General features: G+C 38.3%; 3 protein-coding genes across 3 annotated transcripts in view; 1 reads left to right on the plus strand and 2 right to left on the minus strand.

Annotated features, from left to right (window-relative positions):
• The window catches only part of APPL1 (adaptor protein, phosphotyrosine interacting with PH domain and leucine zipper 1), a 25,315-nt gene extending 13,835 nt beyond the window's left edge, over positions 1-11,480 (plus strand). Inside the window, exons 14-22 of the mRNA XM_059856420.1 lie at positions 92-183; positions 754-936; positions 3,339-3,388; positions 3,775-3,949; positions 4,053-4,089; positions 5,111-5,257; positions 5,472-5,522; positions 5,867-5,956; positions 6,148-11,480. Coding sequence (XP_059712403.1) covers positions 92-183; positions 754-936; positions 3,339-3,388; positions 3,775-3,949; positions 4,053-4,089; positions 5,111-5,257; positions 5,472-5,522; positions 5,867-5,956; positions 6,148-6,297 — 975 coding nt within the window. The 3' untranslated portion in view covers positions 6,298-11,480. The remainder of the gene's footprint in view (positions 1-91; positions 184-753; positions 937-3,338; positions 3,389-3,774; positions 3,950-4,052; positions 4,090-5,110; positions 5,258-5,471; positions 5,523-5,866; positions 5,957-6,147) is intronic.
• On the minus strand, positions 10,635-20,107 carry ASB14 (ankyrin repeat and SOCS box containing 14). The gene is made up of 11 exons (XM_059856422.1): positions 20,017-20,107; positions 19,562-19,601; positions 19,190-19,344; positions 18,610-18,660; positions 18,121-18,257; positions 17,866-18,024; positions 15,860-16,105; positions 15,011-15,182; positions 13,580-14,123; positions 12,637-12,790; positions 10,635-12,542 (listed from the first exon to the last, which is right to left on the minus strand). The coding sequence occupies exons 3-11, from the start codon at positions 19,315-19,317 to the stop codon at positions 12,349-12,351; spliced, it is 1,785 nt and encodes a 594-aa protein (XP_059712405.1). The 5' UTR covers positions 19,318-19,344; positions 19,562-19,601; positions 20,017-20,107; the 3' UTR covers positions 10,635-12,348.
• Positions 20,108-20,823: 716 nt separating this feature from the next.
• Positions 20,824-23,579, minus strand: part of DNAH12 (dynein axonemal heavy chain 12) — a 56,406-nt gene continuing 53,650 nt past the window's right edge. Inside the window, exons 69-73 of the mRNA XM_059856423.1 lie at positions 23,339-23,543; positions 23,024-23,161; positions 22,477-22,568; positions 22,179-22,246; positions 20,824-21,348 (exon numbers count right to left, since the gene is read on the minus strand). Of these exons, the coding sequence (XP_059712406.1) occupies positions 21,158-21,348; positions 22,179-22,246; positions 22,477-22,568; positions 23,024-23,161; positions 23,339-23,543 (694 nt within the window). The 3' untranslated portion in view covers positions 20,824-21,157. The remainder of the gene's footprint in view (positions 21,349-22,178; positions 22,247-22,476; positions 22,569-23,023; positions 23,162-23,338; positions 23,544-23,579) is intronic.

The following is a 23,579-nucleotide window of genomic DNA, read 5'->3' on the forward strand; positions in this document are numbered from 1 at the left end:
TTTATAACTTCTCCTAGTTGCATATAAATAAAATCTGAAAGTTTATTTTGAGAAAAATGTTTTCAGTTATTGTTTCCCGTGTCTGCTGCAGGAGATTGCAGCCCGTGTGAACCAGTCAGCCCTGGAGGCTGTCACTCCATCTCCTTCCTTTCAGCAGAGGCACGAGAGCCTGAGGCCAGCAGTGTAAGTGAAGCAACCAGAGGCCATTTGAGGTGCACATGTGAAAAGAAAATCCTGGATAAAGTTCCAGGGGAAAAAAAAAAAAGCCTTACAAACCTACAGATATTTTTGTGATCAGAACTAAATCTTTGATAGGCCAGAGGCAAATTTCTTGAACACACCTTTCACTGCTGAAGCACTGTTGAGCATCCATTGTTACAAGTAATCCAAATGCCAGCTGGTAGACACTTTGGTTGGTTTCATCATATCTGTTTTGTTGTGTGATTTCATGATGAGCTTTTTCTTCATGTGTCCAATTGCTGGAAGTAGACCTCAGATTTTGTTATACTTAATATGTGATTATATATTGATGTTAAATCAATCTGATGCAATTATTAATGGAAGTAGTAACTGTAACTTAAATTTGACTAGGTACATAGATTTGTTTGCTATACCTCAATCTGCAGGTTTTTAGTTTTTGTTTTGTTTTACATCTAAGTTCTCAAATACTGTATTGGTGTCCCCTATGGTTTAATTAATTATCAACCAACCTGATTTCACATACCCTGACTTTGCCTTTTTGGTTTTGTTTAGGCAATCTCGTCCTCCTGCAGCTCGTACCAGCAGCACAGGGTCCCTGGGGTCTGACTCAGCAGCTCTCTCAGCACTCTCCTTGGATTCCCTTGTTGCCCCTGACACTCCCATCCAGTTTGACATAATATCTCCAGTCAGTGAAGATCTGCCTGGCCAAGCAAAGTCATCAGGGCAATCGGGCAGGTAGGAAATGTAGAGAGAAGGAAAAAATCCCTAAAGTCAATGTTTCTAATTCAAAAACCAACAAACAAGAAAACCACACTTAAGATGCAGCTCCAGCACGCACATTGCCTTTTTCCTGGCTGATGTCACAAATTTTGCAGTGGCCAGTGGAGCAAAACAATTTGTTAAACTGTTAGATGGAATTGTAAAAAAAGGCTTAATTACATCACTAGAGTCAAGGTGTAGTTTTCTATTTTGCAGCAGCTTTTCTTGCTTTAACAGCCAGTGCTTTTATTTATTGATTTATTTTCAACTTTTGGTTTCACAAAGTATTTTCCTTTCCTATTGCTTGCTCACCCAGCAGCTTGGGTTATTTCCTCTTGGAAACTCAAGAGAAATTTGGTAGCCCTGCCTCCAGGTGATGATGGCATACGATGACACTCCTCTTAAGCTGAAAGGTGAGTGAAAATGGTCTAGGCTTCTAGAGTAATTCCACATACAGACAGGTTAAAATCATCCTAAGAGTTCATCCAAAACATAAAAGCATTTTCTCCTACTTGTTTTTATATTTGAGTGGGAGATGTACTAAAAACCAAAGACCTGTAAATCATCACTGCATTTCTAGAGCTGTATCTATAGAATTTAGATATGAACAAAATGTATTTGCAGATCCAGCTGCTCTTAACAACAACAAAAACAGCCAAAGAGATGAAAACTATGTGATTCTTGTCACAAAAATGTGTTATATCCCCCTGCCTCTAGGAAAATATTTGAATTGCATCTAACAGATGTAGTTGAAATTATATATACACAACTATTTTTTCCTTTTTTCCACTGTTTTCTTTTTATTGTTGCTTGGTATAGCAGGATAAGCAGGTGGCCAACTAGATCCTTCAGAGTACACTGATATAAAATAGACTTGAAGTGTATTGCAGGAGGTGGAAAGTTTAAGACTTAGCTGAACTCCTGTGGTAGCCTGGTCTAGCTCAGTTGGTCAGAGCAGGGTGCCAGTAACACCAGGGCTGTGGATTCAGTCCCTGTATGAGCCATTCACTGGAGAGTTGGATCCTTGGGGGTCCCTTCCAACTCAGAATATTCTGTGATGTCATCAGTTATAATTTTTGTCTACAAAATAGTATTTTTCATAGCAGAAATGATAGAGTTGAGCTCAGTATTTTCAATTAACCGTGGCCTTCAATAAAGAACTGCAGTGTTTCTACAGATAGGTAACATGTTTGCTATTATAAAAGAAGTACTTTCCTTGGTTTCTGATACTGATGACATATATTTAAATTTTCTTTTTGCCTTTTGAGAGAACCTGTGAGATTTTGCATTTACTGTTCCAGTTTCATATTAAATGACAAGAAAAGTCTGAGCAACAGAAGATGCTGGTAGAAAGAATTTGCTTTTACTATAATTACACAGGTCAGCCTTTAATGAGATGGTTCTTGATTGTGTCCATGTTATCTGAACATTATAGCAATGCCATCTTGGCTTCAATCTAGAAAAATTTAATACTTTAAACCAGACATCTCTTAGTTACAACATTTCTGATAATTGATAAAATAAACTGGCAGTCAGTATGTGTAAGTGAACAATTTTTTTTCTCATAGTTCTGAAATTTATTTTTAGAAGACTAACTATTGAGGTAACACTTTTATTAATCCCATAAAAAACCTAATTTGAACTATATTGAACCCTTGCCAATAGCTTTTCAGCTACCAGTCAGCCAAAGAGAATGGGTTATTTCCTCTACAAATTTTAAATTAAAATGTCCCCATTTCCTGTGCATATTCCTTTACAGTTCTTGAAAAATGCAGACTTGGAAGCCTAGAGTATTTTCACTTTTCTCTGTAACTGATAGTAATTCTGTCTCTGAGAGCCAGAAATAGCCACATTTCTCTTGACTCTCTAGGAGTAAAACCTCAGTGATGTTTTGAGAAAGCTGCATTTGAAACAAACCCAGGGGCTTCTCTTGAGTGAGTAGTTCAACACCTTGACAGTGATGAGAAGTGGGTGCTCTTCTGGAGTACTGAAAGGGCCTGGTTTTTGGCTCTGCTTCCAGAAGCCGTTCTGGGAAATTTCCTCCCCTAAAAGTATAATTTTTCAAACATTACCAAGGTTTTAGTTTGGGCTTAATTCAAATATTTAAAAAAAAAAAAAAAAGTGAGCAAAACTTTCAATGGTACAATAATATCTGGTATTTTCCCTATTTTCCCCATAATGTGGGTCCTCAAATACAGCATGTTATGTCTCACTCCTGATAGCATTGCTTCTCCTTATGGCTCATGATACATTATTCCTCCAGATGATAAGTTTGTGAACTCACTACATGTTGGTATTTGACACAGCATGAGACTCCTGCACTGTCCATGAATGGTTCCTGTGGTCTGACTCCTGTTCATGTTTTCATTTTCTGATAGACGCACAAATCCTTTTGGTGAATCTGGAGGCTCAAAACCTGAAACAGAAGGTAAAACAAAATTTCACTTCAATGAAAATAAAAATAAGTTTTGACAGTTATAGTTCTGTTTCCATCTCTAGCTTCTCTTTTCTAACTTAACACCAGTTTTAAAATGCTTAATTACATTGCAAGGTATTTGATAAGTCAAGGTAAATCAAACTACTATCAGAAAATCTGCTGTAAAAATGATTAATTGCATCTTTTGTATTCGTTAACCAAATGCAAAGATGTGTGATGTGCTGGGTAGTAACTGCACCTCTAATTGCTAAGTGGGGCAATCTCTTTCCAAGTTAGGAGGAGCTTGGAGTTTTCCTGACTGCAATCCACCTTTGGTTTTGAATGGGAAACCCAAAATGGAGTTTGGAGTTTTTTTCAATACTTTTCTTTTTTCTTAGATTCAATTCTTCATCAGTTATTTATTGTGAGATTTCTTGGCTCTATGGAAGTGAGGTCTGATGAAAGCCCAGATGTTGTTTATGAAACAATGCGTCAAATACTCGCAGCTCGGGCCATCCACAACGTCTTCAGGATGACAGAGTCACACTTGTTAGTCACTTGTGACTGTTTAAAGTAAGTTTGCTTCCTGACTTCTACTGATGCTTATTTACAGAATGATCTTCTTTCACTTTGGTAAAATTTACTTTCTGGTTTGTCTTTAAAAACAAATTTTTAGGTTAATTGATCCACAGACACAAGTTACAAGACTACGAGTAAGTAACTTTCCATTTTAAGATAAATACCCAACAATGTAATTCTTTTACTTTAAAAATATTATTATTAGATGATAGCAAAAATCACTGATAGCATGAGATTTCAAGCCAAATTTCCAGTGCTATTAGGAGACCAATGCAGACATTTAGAAACACTTGCAAATCAGGTTTAGGGGAGTGATTTCAATAGGTCAAATTGGCTTTTGAGACTCCCTTCTCCCTGTGATCTGAGAGGGTAAAATAGTAAAGAGAGAAGATTAATAATGGAGTCACCTTAGTTCTGAAGTCCAAGAGGGTTTGTTTGCTGTTTGGTTTCTCTGTTTTGTTTTGGGGTTCTGTTTTTAATGTTTTGACATTAAGTTCAAAAATGCTCCAAAGCTGTCACCTTTTACAAGTGAGGTACATCAACTGAGGGCGTGTCCCATATACTAAATGCACACATCTAATTCCAGGAAAACTCATCCTTTCAGTTCACAGCAGCTGTGGTAGGGACTCTCAGAATTTTTAAGTTTATTGTTTGATGAGTCTTAAAGAGATAATTTGAAGTCCAACCTCTTTTAGGAATAAGAATGCAAACCATTTTTTTTGTAACAAACTAATGAGGGTATGGGCTGGGGGTTTTTTTCTTATATAATTAGGAGAGCTGAGCTAATTGCAGTAAAGGTTTTTGAGAAGTAGTGTGTTTACATGAAACTAAAATATTGAAAGCTTAGTCACAAATGTAACTATAATGAATGATTAAAACAAAATAAAACAGGAGTATATCCAGTTTTAGGAAGATGACTGACTCACACTGCAAATGTTGTCCCTTTTTCTTACATGGAGTGTGTTTTTTGACATTTGCTTGTCTTTGGAGTAATTAAGTCCTTGCTGTCTAATCTGTTTATGCTTCGTAATTACATTTGGTCAGGTAACTTCTTGTGCTGTGGTTGTGCATTAATTCATGTGCAGTGTATTGAAACCTCGTGTGGCAAATCTTTGGAATCAGTTTTAATCTCTCCCTATCTGATCCTTTTGGCAGTTCCCTTTGCCCAATGTAGTGCTGTATGCCACACACCAGGAGAATAAGCGCCTCTTTGGATTTGTGCTTAGAACCTCAGGAGGGAGAGTGGAGAGCCGCCAGACTTCCATCTGCTATATATTTGAATCAAATAATGAAGGGGAAAAGGTATTGGTGATGGTTGTGACTTGTGTCAGTTGTGAACATAGATTCCAAGATGCTAGATCCATTCAAGCTGTCTAAGGCATTTTTTAGGTACTGAAAAAGTTAAACCTGTAATTTTAAGTGCCTGCAAATGCTTTAATGAGCTGTTGTATTTAATTTGGGATGCTGGCTTAAATTTAAAGGCATTTTTAATTATTTCCATCTGTTTTGTGTTTAGATTTGTGACTCTGTTGGATTGGCCAAACAGATAGCTTTACATGCAGAACTGGTAAGAATCTTTTTGGGGCAAAGGATGCTGGGGAATGGAAGGAAGGGGGTATATTTAAATACGTGTAATAGATTATATTCTGCAAGATGCAGCAATACTGTTGTATATTTTAAGGGACTTTTTTCCTAGAATTGAAATTCAAATGAAAAGACTGACCATTATCTACTGTAGAACAATATTCAATACAGGATTCAGTTTGCTACTTTTAACAACCACACCAGTCCTTTAAAAGCAGAATGTTCAAAACAGTGAAGTCACAGTCTTCAGCAAGCTCATATCAATCAGCAGTGTCCCAAACATCTCAGGCTGTTGTTACTGACTTTATTTACATTTTTGTTCTTTAGGATCGAAAAGCCTCAGAAAAGCAGAAGGAAATAGATAGAGTCAAAGAGAAACAGCAAAAAGAACTGAATAAACAAAAGCAAATTGAGAAGGTACCTTTCCTCACTATTTCTTAATATTAGGTTTTTTCTGCTGACTTTCTTTTGCAGTTTTGTCCAAAGCTGTCCACTGATATTGTTGATAGATCATTTAGAAATTGTAATAATGGTATCCTGTGTCCATTGCAGATGGCTTTAAGGGTAATACTCTTTTTCTGATTTCCCAACCCCTCTTCTCAACTTAGGACTTGGAGGAGCAGAGCCGGTTGATAGCAGCTTCCAGCAGATCCAACCAGAGCAGCACAGAAGGACAGTTTGTAGTCCTTAGCAGCAGCCAGTCAGAAGACAGTGATTTAGGAGAAGATGGAAAGAAGAAGAGAGAATCTGAAGCCTAAGGTTGCCTGCTTAATTAAAATTGGAATCATTAATATATCTGGTGAAATGGCACAAGTTCTACAAGAGGTGAAATGTAGGTGGAGGGTCTGTCATGTTATAGAAAAGACTTCACAATATATAGACCCTATTATGCCTTGATTTTTCTTTCTCAGTTAAGTGATTCCTATTTCCTGTCAGTATAATTTCTCTTGTATGCCAGCTGAAGCACAGTGGTGCTGCCATGTTTATTACAAACATATGTTTTCTCAAGGCTTCTCTGCAGTATGGGAAGAAATGTGGGTGTTTTCCCCACTTATCTCTGTGCAATTGACTGCTTTGGAAGCAAAACTGAAAACCCATTGGCCTTCAGCAGTAACACTGAAATTTGTTCTTTACACTGCAGTAGGGAAACCACCTTGCTGGAAACAAAAGTGGATGTCCAAATAAGACAGTGCTAAGCTTTACCCAGTTTGTTGCACGTACGTGTTCTTAGATTTAGAAAGAAGGATCCCCTTTAACATCAGTGAGATGTGCAATAGTTCTAAACAGAAGGATCTTTTTTGTTTCATTTTGCACAGTATGATACTGTCTTGATTTTTTTTTTTTTTTTGGTGAATACAATGCCAAAAAATCTTACTTCAACAGGAGAAAAAGATACTGTCAGACCTAGGTAAGAGCTCATGAGATGCAGTTGAACGTCGTTGCATGAGGAAAAGCATTCCTCATTAAATGATAAGTCATGTATATAGCCTTGTAGCACAAGTGCCATCTTCTTGGTTTTTCCCCAGTTCTTGGAATAAAAAGCTGTAAACCTTTGAGTTCATTTTTATAAAACATGCTTAGAGTTGCAGGAACATCTTGAATTCCATCATATGAAAATCTTCTGCATATGTAAATGCCTTGCTGCTAATACTCCATCTACTGGAAATAAGTTGAGGCTCTTTAGGCTTTTTATGATTTTGCAAGCAGAATTTACCAGTTCTGAAGTAAGAGATGATACCAATCCTACATCCTAGAGTCAGTTCTGGAAAGCATTTTTCAAAGTGATGTCTGTTTACAGCTTGTAATCTGCACTCCATATTCCATACCCTGTGTAATATTTATTTTGTATAGTATTAGATGTGCATTCACCTTTTGAACCAGAAGAGAAATCTTGTTTGAAGAGAAATATTTATTTTTGCACTAATTACTATAAATATTAAAATCCAGAGGAACAGAAGATAGCTCTCTAATAGTGGCATGAAAATAACAGGATACATAGAGAGAAGAGAATATACTTATATTCCAAGTTATAATATAACAGTTATGTGTGATTTACAGTTCATTGCAGGGCATTTCTGGTGTTCAGGAATGGAAGCAATTTTCAGAGTATCTCCTCAGCAGCTGGTGGTGGCCCAGCCCTTCCTAGCTGGAGCTGTTCAGTGCTGATTAAGTGAGGAATCTCAGGTCTTGTTTGCTGGATGGCTGTAGGTGCACAGAGGGCTCTTCTAACTCCTGGGAGTGCCCTGCATTGCCAAAGCCTCCTCCTGCCCTTGGTGCTGGAGATGTGACTTTGTGTGCAGGAGTTGGTGCCCTGAGCTCCTGTGACAGGGGAGAAGGGCAGCAGTGCCTGGGCAGGAGCAGAGGCAGCTGGAGCTGCAGAAGCTCTGGGCAGAGGTTTTACACCACAGGGGCTTGAGCAGCCACCAGAGGGCTCTGCCTTGAAAAAGGAGGGGAGGAGGCTGAGGAACAGAGAGCTGCCAGGTTCTCTTCCTGATTTAGTTACCAATCCTCTTCCAGTGTGATCTTCATCCCCAGAGTAGCCAGTCACTTGTAGGAATATCTGCTTTTGCTGTCGCCCAGTCAGGTCACATCGTATTGCGCTGTGGCTGCATGTAGCTGCCACAGTGCCACATGGACCACACCAACCTGAGGCTTCTTTTAGAAGACAGTGGCATTTTTATTTCATATCTAGGCTTCCATTCTCAGCTCCCATTTTTAAGAGACTGTTTTTATTCTTGACAACAAAAATGTACAGAGAGGGACCAAATCAATTTTTTTCCCTTTCTGTGCTTAAATCAAGGCTTACAGAGAATGGCAAGGCAGTTTGTCTCGGCAAATTTTTTCAGTTTGTGTTTGTTTGTTTTTATTTACTGATATTTGATTTCTATCAAATAATATCACAGGGTAGCTCAAGGTTGCTGTGTCTTGTATCTTTCTCAAGTATTTACTGAGGATGAAGCAGTTTGGAAACAGCACAGGGAGCCTATGAAATCAGTGATCTCTAGTGTCTAGAATCCAGTCTTCAGCTTGTCAGAGGACTAATTGTGTTAGCTGCAGTAGCCCAGGCTCCAGAGGAAGGACAAATAATAGACAAGCACTCTCATGAAAAAGCATTTCTGATGTGCAGCCTGTTTTGCATTAGCCTTACTGAAGAAACATCAGAAAATGGAATTACTGTATTTTTTGCAGAAACTACCATTACTCATATAGATATAAATCTGCAAAGATGAGCAAGGAAGGCTAATAAAGTTGGCAGGTAAATTTACTGTCAAAAGGGATTTTTTTGATTTAGCAATAAATATTGGAATTATTCCATTTGCTTTTCAGGCTTTCCATATCTGCCATTAAATGTAGCTTTCTAAAACAGGACAGAGTAGGAGTGAAATACATTTTACTTACGTTGGATGATTCTGATCTTAACCACTAAAAGATTGATATGCATTAATGAAATGTAGGGGTTGGTTGTTTGCTCATTTAGAGGAATTTCACTGGTGTAAAATGAGCAAGAAAGTATAAAAGCATGGGGCAATGATGAAAGCTGCAAGAGCAAAGGGCATGTCAGCAGAGCTGGGGAAGTCAGACAGGAATGGTAATTGAGTTAGCAGGGGGGTGAGAATTACTGAGCTTTGCCTAGGGAGGATCACACAGGTTGTAATTAGAATTTTCTCAAGGCAAAAACAGCTGCTGAGGTTTCATACATGACCTTTTTGTCTATAAGGTTTAGAACTACTTCATTAGAAAACAACTTTGTTGAAAAAAAATCAAAATTATGCTTGGTATTTTCCCTGAGAGTATATAACTTTTAGTAGGAACACCTCATGGTCAGCTGGGAGCTGCTGTGGTAGAATTTCACCATCAGAGTATTTTATTATTGTAACTAAACTGCTGGATGGTTTCCTTTACTAATTTACAGGAGAAACTCTCCTGTTTATTATTTCCTACTGCCTTTTATTCACAAACTGATCTTTCAAGCACCTTTGGCTGAAGCTGCAGTTAGCTTCATGTGCATATGCTATTACTTCAGTCACTCCTGAAAATATTCTTTCAAGTCCATGATTTTGAAGTGACTTCATGTAGGTACTGAATTGGCAGTGTTGTTCAGGACTAACTTGTTAGGCTGCTAATTGCAGCCTCATAATTACTGCCAAAGTTTTATCCCTTAAGTAAGAGGATATGAAGCTCGTTACACCGTGTAGATCTACACGCTGCAGACCAAGCCAGTCTTGCTGTCAGCTGTTTAAGCTCCATACATTCTTTATGTATGTAATGGCATGAATATCCAAATATTGTGGGTATGCATTCTATTGCATTACAGGTGATAGCTGGCACTCCTCTGTGCTCACTGCTAGATTTGGCCAAGTCCAAACTAAAGGACAAGGACCAAGTCATGTACAACTGAAACATATCTAACTGGATATGATCAGGTAGTGAAAAGTCAGCTACATGTCATAGTCTTACTTCCTTAATCTCTTTGGGTTTGAAATTGTATCAAGACAATTTACTGTCTAACAGTAAAATAATATTTCAGAGTTAAGAAACATTCCCCTTCTAAAGGGCTGTCAGATTTCCTCTGTATGTGGATGTAAACCCAGAGGTGAAAATTGTGAACAGCTGAATTTATTTCTTTATGAAGCTGTAATTGATGTACATGGATATAAAGAAATAAATTTGACTGTTTAAGGTAAATTCTGTCTATGCTTAAGGTAAATACTGATTAATTAGTTGCACAGCATTTGGGACAAGCCAGTGGTGAAAACTATGCTACAATATAGTCTCTTATTATTAAGGAAATAGTTCACCTAGAGAAAGAAAACTGCCACTGCTTAGTGAATTTAGTAGAGATATTGTCTAGTGTAACAGCAAAAGCTGATACTTTATATTCTTTCTCTTGCTCTTTATTACAAAAATTCTTGCAAGGTAATTAGTCCCCAAGGCTTCTTGTTTTAATTAAGCACTAAGTTGGCATTTTTTTCCCTGCCACAGTGGTATCTAAGTTGTCATGGCAAGAGTAAGTCAGTGTATCATTGTGAATGCACTTGTATTCCTAATGAAGTTCATATTGCAAGCTGAGGATTTTGTACAACCTTTCTGGTCATTTTTATAATAGAGTGGAGTGGTCAAATTCTTATGATGGTGTTCTGGATTGGTCCTGTTCTGGTGAAGTGTAAGTGATTTTTGCAGTGTTTGAGACTGACTTGCACATTTTCCCTGAATAGCTGTATTAAGAACAACCAATGGCATATTTATGTCAACTCTGATTGTTGTGTCTTAATCTTGGAAACATGGATAGTAACCCTATTGTACCAGGGCTCCAGTCAGCGTTTTATATTTTAAATAAAAGCTTAACTATAGTAACTTTCTGGGTGAGACTTGTACTGATGCAAAAGCCTCCTGCATTCTTCATCATACTGACTTTGAGGAAGTACCATTACTGGTGACAGGATGTGTTCCCTTCCATTAAAATAAGTTCTGACTTGCAGGTAGTCAAGTGTAGCTCAGTTCTCTTAATTTTTATAGTAATAGCCAGATAACCTCAGAGGAAATGGTTATAGTTGGGAATGCTCTTAACCTTTTTTTGCAACAATCAGAGACTGAAGGTGTGCAGGAGCTGTGGCAGCTGGCTTGGCAGGGCCCATGGTGGGGCTGTGAGGGCTCTGCGGGACAAGCAGAGTGCAGAGGCTCTACCAGCACAACCATTATCAAGGGCATTGGACATATCTTCACAGGCTGAGTTGGTTTATTGTGGGATAAACACCATGTAAAAAACCATGGGCCATAACCACATTAAGGTTAAATTTGTATTTTATAAGGTTTGTAGATTTTTCTGGGGAAAAGCAGACTTTTGAATTCTGTAACTTCTGTGATAAAGATGCATGTATAACTAGAAAAAAAAAATCTATGCTTACTTGATTATGAAGGAATAAATACTACTAATGCCAAATGTGTTGATGAACTTATTTTTTTCTAAAATAGGAACTGATATTTGCAGTATTTTTAGAAGGAACAGACATGCTGTAGGTCTTTCTAAGACTTCTGTAAGACTTCCTAATATGACAGGGCTCCAAAAGTTTAAACTCCGCCTCTACAGAGAAAAGCTCCAAAAATTGGAAGCATGACTTTGGACAGCACTGTGTAAGGAGAACCCAGTTCTAGAGAGAATAGCCCAAGTTCATGGTGGATGAAACATACCAGTACCTGAGAAGGAGCTGCAGAACTAACAGAGCTTTCAGCAGTGCCACCTTGATAAAGAATTGGTATGTCACATGACCTGCTGTGATAAGCAGAGGTTTCTCAGGCTTAATCCCATTTAATTGCCTAGAATGGGGGATTCTTTGTTGGGTGAAGAATTACTTCAGAACTTCACTGCAGGACTTCACAAATAAAAATTATTTCTTGGTAAGAGAAGGGAAGAAGTACAAGAGAAAACTAGGTCCCTTCCTGGTTTTAGTCAAATCTCTGTCCTTTAACTAAACCCTGAGTTTAACCCTGGAATGAGGGTAGTGGTATCTAATATGACAAGCTTCAACTTAGCCATAACACAAGGCTTGCAGTCCTGTATCGTTCACTTCCTTAACTTGTCACACCAGGCATTTAAAATACCATTGCCATAACTTGCAGATAGGTCATAGTCCAGGAGATCCTTAGAATGGGATCACCAATACTTACATTTTGGGGGTCTTACCATTTTCTTCAGAGGGCGAGGGGAGAGCGCTGGCATTCCTTAAGATACAGAGGAGAGAAAATCCCAAAAGAAAAAAGCACAACAGTCTTATCCACATTAAATTCCCTTCAAAGTACAGGACAAATACTTATGCACAGTGGAGGTTGTAGATCCCTGTGAAGTTTTCCTGTCCATAAAGATCATATTCCTTGTACAGGATGTAATCTTTCAAGCAGTTTGGCAGTGGAAGGAAGGTCATGAAAACAGGACAGCGGAGACGCAGCCGGCCCATGCATGCCCGGATCTTCAGACGGCAAAGGTGCTTCAGAGAGCGAGGATTTGCTAGAAAGGAGAAGCAAAATTAAAATGCTACCAAGCAAAAAGGCCCCAATGCCAAACCAGCTTGTTTTCATTAAAAACATAAACAGATACTTACTTAAAATGAAATGGATGTCTGGCCAGAGTTCCTGTTCTTTGAGAACTGCTTCAAGCTTCCAGCAAATCTTAACATGATCGACGTAATCTAACATGACTCGCACTACTTTCCCAGACACGTGCTTCAGCCAGGACAAGGTTATCACTTCACAGAACTGATAGGAACAAAACATCTAGTAGGGTAATAGTTGATACTGCAGTAAATTACTTCTGTCTCTGATGGCAAGAATAATTACTTGAGCGGGTTTTAGAGGTTGCCACAGCTTGCCTAAGCCTCGCTAGTAGAATCTAAAAATTTGAGAGACTGTTATTTTGTACTAGATCCAAAAATAAACTTAAGCAGCTGTATATTTGGGGATTTGGTGCTTGAAAAGAAGTGCTATCACTTTTGAGTGGAATTTAGACTTGCGTCCCAGGTGCTTAATAGAAGGATCCACCAGCCCAGTGCATGCATCATCCCCTTATCTTTAGGTTAAAGAAGGGTTTATTAGATCCAAATGGACTTTACAAACTCTGAAACAATGACACTGATGAGTGTCTCCAGGAAGCTCTTTAGGTTTGCTAATTTCTGCTCAGTTCTTATCCCACCAGCTCCAGGGGTCCTTTCAACAGCCTTCCAGTCTTGGTGTTCAGGTACAGGACAATGCAGAGAACCAGCCTGCAAATCTCTGCTCTCACAGCATGGACAGCACTGCCCTGGAGAGCCTGTTCCTTACTGATCATTAGCATATCATCAGCTATATTTTCACAATTCAAAATTACTGTTTACAGCATTTGTCATCATGAACTAGGCTTCATAACAACATCTGGGTAATTTTAAACTATTCTTCCCTTTATGTGTAAACTGTCCTCAAAACTTATTTTTCTGACAGTGCATCAAGCCCCTTTCCGTTTAGTTTTAGGAAGGTGGTGGGACCGCACCCGCAGCCGTGTGACACACTTACCATGGTGTCTTTGATGACGGTGGAGGTCCAGCCGTCGGTCACGTACTGGGAGTGGTCCCCACTGCCCCAGGGGCAGTCGAAGCAGCGGTGCACGTCGTAGCCGTAGTTCAGCAGCATCCTCAGCATCACCTCATCCTTGAGGGCGTACTGCAGGGCTGAGGGGAAATGCGTGGTGTTCACGCGGCAGAAGTAGTTGACGTTGGCGCCGTGGCGGAGCAGCAGATTCATTAACTCGTAGTTGCCCATTCTCAAGGCTATCTGGAGGCAGTTGATGGGATCTTGGTTTGTCAGGGCTCCGGCGTTGAGCAGCAGCTGCGTTGAGCAGATATCCCCGTTGGAAACAGCGAAGTACAGGGCTGATTTCCGGTGGTCGTCGTAGCCTTTGCGAACTCTCTGAGCCAGCATAAAATTGGCATCAAAACCCGACTGCAGGAGAAACTCAAGGCACTGAGGATGTGCTCCTGCTGCTGCTGAGTGAACTGGACTTATCCCACTTTCTTTAATGGCAGAAAAATCAGTCACTGGAACTAAATATTTTAGAGCTCTGAAAAATTAAAACCAGAAGGATCTCAGAATCTTAAACATTTTGGTTCACCTAATTGATCTTTGAATTTCTCCGCATTGCTGGGCTTCAGAATTCATCATGACTGTTAGAATAGTCTTAATATACGTGTCCCATGGCAAATCAGTACCATGGCATGCATTGACTTGAATTGCTAACACTGAAATTGTTAGTCAGCAAAGGACACTGACTTTACATCTACTATGCATGTAATATTATTATATTATACTATTATTCATGAACAACCCATTCTTTGCTGTAGGAATTAATGATTCCTTTTCAATAGAAATTTTTCCTGAATGTTGAAAGCACATTGTTATTGCTTAACCTATAGGGATTAGGGAAATAATAGAATATGTATTATAACATGAATACATATAATCTATAATGTAATATATACATCTAAGTTTAAATATAACAGTTAATATACAGAAAATATTAATAGAGAAATTAAGAATACTCAGGTGCTGGTTTCTCATTTGTTAGTTGTGATTTCAGCATAAATTTCTTCCAGTTGTCTTTCTCTCTTTAAAATAGGGATAACCCTTACTCTCTATTTGTCTATTTACTGTATTCACCATTCACATTTCTCTGATGAGGTGGAGATGAGACATTGACCCAGAGAGAGTGACAATGTTCCAAGAACCTCAGCATCAGACTGGACAGTGTAACTACTTGTGAGAAATGGGGAAATACCAGAGGGATTATGATATGCATCCTAAAATCACAAAGATTTTTTTCCTAACTGGTCTCTTACATTCAGACACAGAACAGACATATTTCCACAGTCAAAAATAATTCGAATAAGGTAAAATTAGTAAAATAAATATGGTGTCATTATTATTTGATTTTTAAGTATATTAACTCACAGAAAGTGTCCTCTATATGCAGCTCTGTGGATTGGCAAATGACCCGAGTGCTTTGGAACATTGGCATCAGCCCCATATTCTAGTAAAAGATTCACAGAATCTGGATTTCCTCCTCCTGCTGCTTCAAACAATATAGAAGCACAGTCCATTGCCTGTGAAAGAACATCTGCACCTGGGAAGAAGCAGCAAAGATTTTCACAGCAGTCACTGTAAATATTCATCTGCAATTAATATCTCCAACCTCCCAGTGATATGGTATTTTGAATTCTATTCTTCACCAAATAGAACCACTGTGGGCATAAATCTTCATATTGGATCCTTGATTTTAGATCTGTTCATGTAATCCTTAGAACAAGAAGGTCCAAATTGCTTTGAACACAGTAAGAATTGTTCCTAGAACTGCACCAGCAAAACGTTTGGTTCTTATTCATCAAAACAATTTATTTTGGTTTACAAACAATGCATTTCAATTCTTTTACTTTACAAAGAACAGGCAGGTGTGACTGTAAATATGAGAGGAACCAGTATCCAAGAGTTAATGCAATCCAGTTCCAATGCTGCTGAACCATCATGTAAAATTCCCCACAATGAATATCCTGTCAAGTGTGCCCTAGGGTGACCTATGTGAGAAAATAATAGAGCATTTAAAAAACAATTATAAGTACTCACTAAAATATTAATATATTATTTTCATATTATATAAATTTGTATTTATAAGGCCTTCACTACATCACAACAGCCCTCAGTGCAGATGACATTTAATTTTCTCTAGTAAGGTGAGCTACTTTTGTTTTTAAGGCATATCTGAAGCCTTCTCCTCCTATAAGGTCCTATATAATAAAGTCTCACCTTTTTGCAGTAAGAGCTCCATAGTTTCTGTGTGTCCCATCTGTGCAGCCAGTGCTAGAGGTGTGAGGCCATATCCACTGCGGGGGTCAGGATCTGCTCCAGACTCCAGGAGAAGCTGTACCAGGTCCTTCCTGCCCAGTCTGGCTGCCTCATGCAGAGCAGTTCTCTCATGGACACAGCGCAGATTCACTCTGGCACCAGATCGCAGCAACAAGGAGGCAATGTCATAGGAGTCCAGTTTAATTGCTGTAGGACAGCAAGCAAAGCATCAGACAGGATTGTTATTCAGGGCTATTCTGTGCACTATGGCTGCTGTTATGTGACTGCTCACTGTTCCTGGCAGTGCTATTTATGCAGTGAGAAATGCCACCCTACATTGAAAGGTTTAACTCATCAACAAGTCTGTTCTTTGCTTCCAGGACAGCACTAATTATGCAAATTAATAATTTCGTGGTAATCTCTCTCTGCAGATTTTTTTCCTCTCTGTTGCATTTGGTAATGAAAGAGAACACAGCTTTCCTTGCCACTAGATGGAGACCACACCCAGGGCCCTGGTGCTCTGGAGCTGCCACCAGAGCTCTGTTAAATCTCCACGAGCAGTTACCACAATACAAAACAAAGCTTATAATGACTCTTTCATATGCCTTCTTAGCTTAATAAGCCCGAAGTCTTAAGTCAGGGAGGATCTTAAAAGAGAAATTTGCATTAGCTCCAGTGGATGGAATGATTAGGCAACACCCTTCCCTCCTTCTCTCTTTGATCTTCCAGGCTGTGCAGGATAACAAGTGTCCTTCAGCAGGACAGATTCGGCTGAGCAGCTTCATGTGCCACAGCTGCTTGAACACCAGTGACAGCATTCTGAGACAGAAACTGTGATGTCCCATTATCTGTAACCTACATGGCTGCTTTAGATAAATCCCACACATCCCCTTCTTGGGGGATGGTGCATTTTAATGCTGTGCACTTCAAAAGTATCTAGGAGTTCCATACATTTTTTTAAAGCAGATGGCCCTGACTTGAAACTGCACCCATTTTACAAGGATGGACTGAGGGTCCTACACATGACTGGTAGGCCTTTTTCTCCTCCTTTAAAAATAGTTTTGAAAAAGAAACCACCCTTCCAGTACAAAAAAATGTATGGGATCATCCAAGAAACTTGAGTGCTCCTTTAGAATTTAGATAATGAGAGTACACTTTCCTATAAGGTCCCATATAATAAATAAAAACTTTCCTGGTTTTGGGTAGGATTCAGTAAGAATGGAGGCGTCATAGCCCAGACTGAGGGAAGCAAAGGGAATGAACAAAGAACGCTTTTGAAAAACATGTTGGCAAAATATAGTTCTGTAGAAGTCATGAATTACAGTTCTTGTGCATGATCAAATTAAAGTGGCATTCACACAAAGAATGTGGATATGAGACTATACTAGGACTATAGTAGCTATGGGACCTTATTCCTCAATGACAAAATATTAAAGAGAAGTGAACTGAGAATGTCAACCTGTCTTCTTCACTTGTCATCCTTGGACTAATGACAGCAATGTCTAAATAGGGACAAACACTGCTTTGCACTCTACTTACTGTAGATAAATCAGGCTGGTTGGCTATAATTTTGAATAATTAAAACCAATTACCATGGATTTTTGAGAAAAAATGGCTGATGCAATGAAGGAGATACCATATGGGCAGAGAATATGAATGTTCTATGCCTGCAGACATGAAGGGCAGTAATAGCATGAAGAAGCAGAAAGACTCGCTACCTGGCACCACTGCAGCAATGATGCCAAGGAAAGCAGAGGATGGCACTCTGCACTTCATGGAGAAAGCTAATTATCATCTGAGAAGAAAAAACAGGGACAGACCTATTCAATGCTGAGATTAACTTTTTTTTTTTCCTTATAGCAAAATATTTTAGGCATTGAAGTCAGTATGTCACCTTAAAACCTAAAATGTATAACTGTATCCTCACCTCATTCCCTCACCTCTCCACCCCTAAAAACAGTATTCACCTATAACTAAAGGAGAGTCTCCCTCTTCATTTTTAACATCGGGATTGCAGCCATTGAGCAGGAGAAAGTGGACATTGTCCACAAAACAATTCCTTACTGCCACCAAGAGAGGTGTTTCCCCTTTTAGAGTGGACTGTTCCCACGTAATGTCACGGGAGGCTGAAATACAGAAAAGCAGAACGCATTTGAAGTTGGATGGTTCATCAAACTTTACTTTGTAAAACTTTTTGGTGGAAAACTAGAAGAACTTAGTACCTTTTAAAGTTATTTCAAGGATGTTCTTATTTAGCTGTGCTGCAGCTTCATGCACAGGAAGCCAGCCTTGCTGATCTGCTTCTTCAAAAGCAGAACTGTGCCTCACCAACTTCTTCAAGGCCTCCTCTTGGCCTGTGATATTTTAGCATAGATACATATTCCATTACACATCATTAGACAAAATTCAGGCAACTAATACATTGAGTGCCATTTATGCCACCGGTATATCTTGCTCATTATGAATGAAAGGCCTAGGGGTTTCTCTAATTTTAGGAGATAAAGCACTGGAATTTTTGAAAGGGGTGACACTTGAACCCGTCCCACTTCCATGATCCTATCTAATAAGCTAGCTTTTGGATGTCTTGTTTTTAGTTTCCTTACTTCTCCCAAGACTATACAAAGGAAAGCTGCACTTAAATCAGGTGATCAAACCCCCAAAGTGTAGGCATTGCTCAGCCATCCCCAGGGGTGTATTTGTACTTAACTGTCCGAATTGCTGCAATGATCTGCCCACGTTCCTTACTTGTGGTACACTGGAAACTGCATAAACAGAACAAGAAGAAAATGAGATGTAAAAATTCATGTGAAGCTAAGGATATAATTATACCTTACTTCAAATACTCTAATGTAGACAATATGTTAGATTTTTCTAAGTTACATTGGTTTTGTGGGGGCTTAACACATTGAAACACTATTTTTGTTAGTGTTTCCCTGACACTGTAAATACTGAATTTTTCACACAAGGTCCAACAATTAAATGCTAAAATGAGGGGAAGCTCCCATATCAATCTACTTCTACATCACCTACTTATCTTCTTTACAAAGCCTTATACTCATTAAAATATTGATGTAAACATCACCTGAAAGTTTCATATATTTCATATTTTCCAAGGAACAGGTACATTTTTTCAGGGAGAATTCAGAACAAGTGAGCTACCAGTGCTTTCCAGTATCCATGGGACAAGGTCAGCACAATACAACTTAGGGAGTTAAAAAAGGAAAATAAGGTCTACTAAATGTTTACTGTAATGCCAAGAAAACACCCAAAATAGAAATAATAACTTATTACCTTTCAATCTCTGTTGCACTGCCACTTGTTTCAAATTTTTGCCTATCTTGTAAGCTTTCCTGAATAGCTCGCTGGGTGGAGATTTCCTCATCAGAATCACCATCAACCATATACACAGAATTATTCATGGCAAATCAGCATCACATGGATCACTTCTGTAGGGAAACACTGTTTTTTAATTAGAAGCAGATGTTAATTCTTTAGGTTAGATCTGGAGCAATAGAAACAGCAAACACTGTGTCAGTATCAAGAGAAATGAAACACAGTTTAAAATAAAGGACTACACTGTTATATGATTAAGCTGTCATGCTGTTCTTGGCAGATTCAAGACCTCAGATATTCCATTAGGCTCAAACCTCTCATATGTTTTACCTTATCAAAACTTCCACTTCTGTCTTTCAAGAAAACTGGCCTGAAAAAACAAAACAAAACAAAACGACAGGGCAAGGTAAAATAAAATTAATAAACAAAACTGAAAGCTAATAAATAACTTGGCAAAATGAATGAGCACAGGAAATTTAAGGAAGTTGTCAACATGCCAACTACAAAAGTTGGAATAATTCTATAAACATAAAGCTGAGCAGCAGTAATTCATAGCAAATCTTCATCATTTAATTTGTTACCTGGTCCACTTAATGTGTGATTGCAAGGCCTTGATCTGTAATTGCATATATAGCAAAAAAGAGAAATAGATTAACAACATACACAGTAAGAAAATGTTAGTAATTGATTTTACTATGGTTCAATGAGTACATAGACTACTTTTTTTTTCCTAAAAATACTACTAATTTTCCTATTAATTGAGAAAATATACTGGCTTTCCTCACCTTCTGAAAGAGGGAAAATCTCTGCCTTTGAAGAAGTGATTATTAAGGTGAAAGTGACATTTTCAGGATTGAAAACAATCTCTGCAGAGCCCATGTCCATTAATAGCTCACTATAAATACCCAGTCATAAGATACTCTGGGACTTTCTCCACCTTTCTTTCACACACGTCAGTTATGTTTAATAATCTGACCTGATAAGTGCTGCCAACAAAAGAAGAAATTAAAAGTCCAGTTTCCTTGTAAAAAACACTTTTGAGTTTTGGAATAAGAGTTTCAGACCTATAGCAGTAAATATTACACAGTATAAAGAAAATTCTTTAGTGCTGTCCTAGAAGAGCAAACTAAAGGTGGTCTTAGGAGCTTGCTTAAGAGTGAGACAGCAGCAAAAAAACTAGAAACAATAAAAGTAAACAAAATCAAGCAATTAATCAAACAAAAACTCTGTTAAAATTATTACATGTTCCTGATTGCTTAATCATAATTTAAATTAATACAAATAGAAAAGCAATTGGAAAATAGAATTTTTAAAGAGAAAAGCAGTTTCAGAAAGACAGACACTGGCTCTACACCTAACAAGCAGGGACACAGACACCCAGTTGTAATAGTGAGGGTAGGATGGAGTAAGACCTTTATGTGCTCAGTTATTCCCACTGTATTTTTTGGAGGGATTTATACACACAACAGATGATGGCTGTATCTGAATGCAAGGTGGAAACAGTTCTTTGCTAGAGGAGATGTAGAAAGAACGCTTGAGTAATGTCTTTAAATTATTTTTAAAGAAAACAAAAGTGCAGAATCAAGTTTATTACCTATAATATTTCTCTCAGCGCAGACTACTTTTATTTTCCATGAAAATATATTTTGTGATATTCAACTAATGCACAAAAAAGGTGTTCATATTTTAATAATATCACCAAGGGCTAAAATCCTAGTTGCATTGCTTACAGATTGTAAAGACGGCCATAATAATAATAATATTAATACATACTTAATACAAAAGTTTGAGGGTCAGAAAGTATTTGCATGCCCTCTCACAATACAAAAACCTCCAGATGGTTCTTTTCCACACTAAGTTCCACTTCCTCTGTAAGCCAGCAGAGAGAAGCAGGTGTTGTGAAGTGTGAGTGTGAAGTGTCCCCAGTCAATCATCCAGCTGGCACAGCAGGGCCACGCCTCTCTTGATCCAGTGCTGGACTGGCTGGTCCGTGTTGAGCCTCAGGGCAATGACAAAGTTTGTGGAATGGCCCGTGGTGGACAGGACCCCTTTGCGCTCACTTGTCTTGTAGAGTGGGCAAACGTAGGCATTGGTCTTCTTTATGTCTGATTTTACAGCTTCAAAAAAAACCCAAAATAATGCATTACATTCAGCAGATCTACGTGCAAATGTTAAGTATTTACAGTAATATCTGTAAAGGTCAATAAAAAATTCAAAATTGTTTTGTGAGCAACATAATAAAATTATCTGCCTTTTTCTTATTGTGTTTTCTTGTGTGGTTTGTTTTGTTCTTAAACCCAACTAATTCCGCTAAAATTTATTTTCAGGACTTGATGCCCTCCTGTGATTCTACTAGCTTTGTAATGCTCAAAGACACATTAAAATCTGAATAGTTACCTAGTTAATACATAGCTTACACATGAGTTTTTCACAGTTCTACAAGAATTCTGGTCTAGTTGCCAGAAAATCTAACTGCAATTCAAGTCATCTGAGACCCAAGGACAGAACTCTGCAGGAACTCTTTGTATGCCCAGATTTTTTGCATGGAACTTGTGGAAAGCACAAAATTGTGCAGGTCTGAATAAATTCATCCAACCTCAAGAGAAGGCACAAACAAAGAAAGTGGCAAATTTTAATACTGCCTATTTGCTAACACTTAAGTTGCAGCAGTTGTAGTATTAAGTCCTGATTTTGTACATAAATAAAAGCAGGGATTTGCTCCTCTCAATCAAAGAAAACAAGAGTTGAGAAAATCATCTTACTAGTAGGAAAGACAGCTATCACCAAACTAAAATTAACCTGAGCAAACCTTGCTAAATCACATAAGGTAAAACACGTAGCTTCTGTAAATCTGTGAAAAGTTCTCCTCAGTGATCTTCAGTAAAAAAGGAAACCACTGTTGCAATTTCTTGTTGAATAGCTCACACATCAGAGAAATCATACTCACTTGGCTTTATCCAAATGATGGGCATGGCATCAAAGAGCACTTTGGGATACTGCTCAGTTAATATTCCCCTGGAGAGAGAAAGCAACAAAGTCATTGTTTGTGGCTTGAGGGGTTTGGTGGGTGTTTCTTGGTTGTTACTTGCTTGTTTGTTTTTATTTCTCCATTTACCATGCATGAAAGAGTACTTTGATGTTTTATTTCAATATTATGAAAAGTATCACTTAAATTATTTAAACAAGTCTTGCTTGAGCACTCAAAAACACTTTCCAGAACCACAGTAAAACATTTGGCTACTGACTTGGTCCTGTCCCAGCGAGCTCCATCTAAAAATAATCCGTGGATGTAAACACCATCCTCTGGTGCAGTGTCAGCAGTATCCCGAGGAATAACCTGCAGGAAATAAGTGTTACAAGTCATTAAACTCTCACAGCTCTTTGCTTTTTGAGCTATTATGACAGTTTTCAGACCAAATCAAACTAAGAATAATATTGTAGCCCCTCCTTTTCAATGCTACTTTTATATATATCTGTAGAGACAGCAGACTTCTCTGAGTTTGTTAATTACCTTTCTTCTAGGTTACAAAATGAGGCTTTAATTAGACAGAAAAATATACCATGGATAGGCTGCTTCCTTGAGTGGAGTTCTGGGTCCAGATAGAATTGCTTTTTATCACTTTGAGAATACCTCTTCTACAGAGGTTATTTAGCCTGCCAGTCTTAACAAATATATGGCTTCAGACTGCAGTCAGTTGCAAAATGAACCTTCCAGTTAGGATTTATTTACTACATCTCTCCACAACATCAGGACTCAGATTAATAAAATATTAATTTATAGTTTATCCATACCTCAAATTCATATCCTAGAAGGTCAATAGGGATCCTGTGCTTCCTGGCATAGTTTTGCATGGCTCCAGTTAGGAAAGCTTGAGTAAAATAGAATCCTGATAGCCAAAAAACAGCAGGCTTGCCTAATTCATACCAATCCTAGAGAAAGGAAAGCAATACATTAAACAAACAGAAAGAGAGGAATCCCATCCTCTTTGACTATTTTCTATATAATTGTACTCAGAAAATCTAAACAAAGCCTATCACTCCTTATCACTCACAAATTATATGGAAAAGTAGATTGAACAAATGGCAGCACTGCCACTTGCACATTACCTGTAAAAACTTCAGCCTTGCTAGCAAATCAACAACATAGCTCCCCAATGGTTTTAGACTTGGGTATGAATGCTGTGCCCACTTCTCAGGAACTTTTCCAATAAGGAGACTGCCAGACAGAGCCTCCAGTTCAGCATCCATAACAACAAGTCCTTTAATGGCTTTCTTCAGGTTAATTAGTGTAATGCGAATAGTTCGGATTAAACTGGAATTAAAAAACAAACAATTTTCACACATTCTG

Source organism: Haemorhous mexicanus, chromosome 11 (assembly GCF_027477595.1).
Source record: "Haemorhous mexicanus isolate bHaeMex1 chromosome 11, bHaeMex1.pri, whole genome shotgun sequence".
NCBI lineage: Eukaryota > Metazoa > Chordata > Aves > Passeriformes > Fringillidae > Haemorhous > Haemorhous mexicanus.

Bases quoted from the DNA above. Each gene is read 5' to 3' on its own strand.
- ASB14 (XM_059856422.1), bottom strand. From the start codon at position 19,317: ATGAATAATTCTGTGTATATGGTTGATGGTGATTCTGATGAGGAAATC. The intron at 14,124-15,010 runs GTGAGTTAATAT...TTAATTTTTCAG, and splicing joins GCATATAGAGGACACTTTCT to AGCTCTAAAATATTTAGTTC. The intron at 12,791-13,579 runs GTAAGTGTGTCA...TGTTCCTATCAG, and splicing joins CCGTCATCAAAGACACCATG to TTCTGTGAAGTGATAACCTT.